Source organism: Pelophylax lessonae (assembly GCF_965119305.1).
Source record: "Pelophylax lessonae genome assembly, chromosome: 9".
Taxonomy (NCBI): Eukaryota; Metazoa; Chordata; class Amphibia; order Anura; family Ranidae; genus Pelophylax; species Pelophylax lessonae.
This window is the reverse complement of record NC_138776.1, coordinates 200910950-200912752: the sequence shown is the minus strand read 5'-3', so window position 1 is coordinate 200912752 and position 1803 is coordinate 200910950. Positions and strand designations below refer to the sequence as shown.

Sequence of the window (1803 nt, the reverse complement as noted above, 5' to 3'; positions counted from 1 at the left end):
GGGATGGCTATTGCAGGGGGGTATTGGACTAGAAGGACAGCCCCCATGGGTGTGACTATGTAGATGAATTGTTCTTTTACAAGTCTTTTGCCTAGAAACTCCTGCGGAGGGGAAGCAATACCCCATTAGTGAAGTCTGTGTGAATGGGTGGGGACTGTCGGAGGACTCAGAGAAAGGAATTTTACGGTAAGATTTTACAAAAATTCAGTTTTTTTTAGTTGTGGGATTTTTTTTTTTTGTGCTGTGTACCATTGGGGACATTTCACTTTGCTTCCTGTCCCAGAGATGCAAAAAGAAGGTAATCTCCCAATGTAAGAGGAGTTCCCTTCTTAGACACTTGTTCCCAGAACAGATGTTCCCATCGGAAGATTTCCCCTTATCTCTTGTTCTGGAAACAACTGTAAAATGTTGGATTTTCCCTCTTTCTTTCTTGGTGGCAGTACAAATAGAAGCATGAAACTCACCAATGGGAATATGAACTGCAAAAGATAGAGTCTAACCCTTCCCCACTTTATCAATTCAAAAGAGTTTGCCTAAAAATAAACATGCATTTTATTTGATTAAACTTGTATTAATTAATTGGTTTCATTTGTGTATTTGTATTAGTACACAACAAGCATGTTTTAATTTTCATTACCATTTACACTTAATAACAAAAAATTACCAAACAATGGAATGGAGCTCTTCAATCAAACTTATTCAAAAAAATTCATCCTTCTTGGACTGTCTGATATTCCTTATTTAAAACCAATCTTGTTTCTGATCTTCTTTATAATGTATATGGTGACAATATCTGGAAATTGTCTTCTCATTATCATGGTGAGACTTAATTCCCGTCTCCAAACCCCCATGTACTTTTTCTTAACTAACCTTGCCATCATTGACATCTGCTTCTCATCAACAGTGGTACCCAGAATACTGGTAAACACCATATCACAGGATAGAACTATATCTTTCCTAGGATGTGCAGCTCAGATGTATTTCCATCTGGCTCTTGGAGGTGCAGAATGCTTAATACTGACTGTCATGGCCTTTGATAGATATATTGCGATTTGTAAGCCATTACAGTACAATATGATAATGGACAAACAACTCTGTCTATGTCTGGCTATTGCATCCTGGTTTCTAGGCTTTAAGAATTCAGCTATCCAAGCAATGTTCACATTTCAGCTGCCGTTCTGTAAGTCTAATGTTATTGACCACTTTTTCTGTGAGATACCACCTTTACTTCGGCTCTCCTGCAAGGATATCTATCTCAATCAGGTATCAGGCATCATTGCAACTGCCCTCTTTGCATTCGGTACGTTCTTCCTAATTTTTCTGTCCTACCTTTGCATCACCTTAACTGTGATAAACATCCATTCTGTAACAGAAAGAAGGAAGGTTTTCTCCACTTGTGTCTCCCATATTGCTGTGGTCTCCATCTACTATGGTACTATCATGTTCATGCATATACGACCTCAGTCCAGTTACTTCCCAGAACAGGACAAAGCAGCCTCTGTTATCTATACAGTTGTGACTCCAATGGTTAATCCTGTAATATACAGCATAAGAAATAAAGATATCAAAGAAAGTATCAGAAAGACATTAAAGATTATCTAAACCCAAGAACACAAATTGAATATATTGCAGCTTATAAGTCTATCTTTATGTTGCCAGAATTTTAGTAGTGTCCTTGTACCTTCCTGTGCAATGTACTGATAAATCCAATATTGTTATCATTCTTCAAAGCTATCTTATGTGCACTACAGAAGAATGTCCCCTCTGTAATGGAGATGACGAGTGTAGGAGTGGTTAGTGTTC

At 37.8% G+C, this 1803-nt stretch overlaps 1 protein-coding gene across 1 annotated transcript; it reads left to right on the top strand.

Annotated features, from left to right (window-relative positions):
* Positions 1 to 675: 675 nt before the first annotated feature.
* On the top strand, positions 676 to 1602 carry LOC309564302 (olfactory receptor 5V1-like; the record flags this gene model as incomplete). The annotated part of the gene is made up of 1 exon (XM_082268928.1): positions 676 to 1602. The coding sequence occupies one exon, from the start codon at positions 676 to 678 to the stop codon at positions 1600 to 1602; it is 927 nt and encodes a 308-aa protein (XP_082125054.1).
* Between the last annotated feature and the right edge of the window lie 201 nt (positions 1603 to 1803).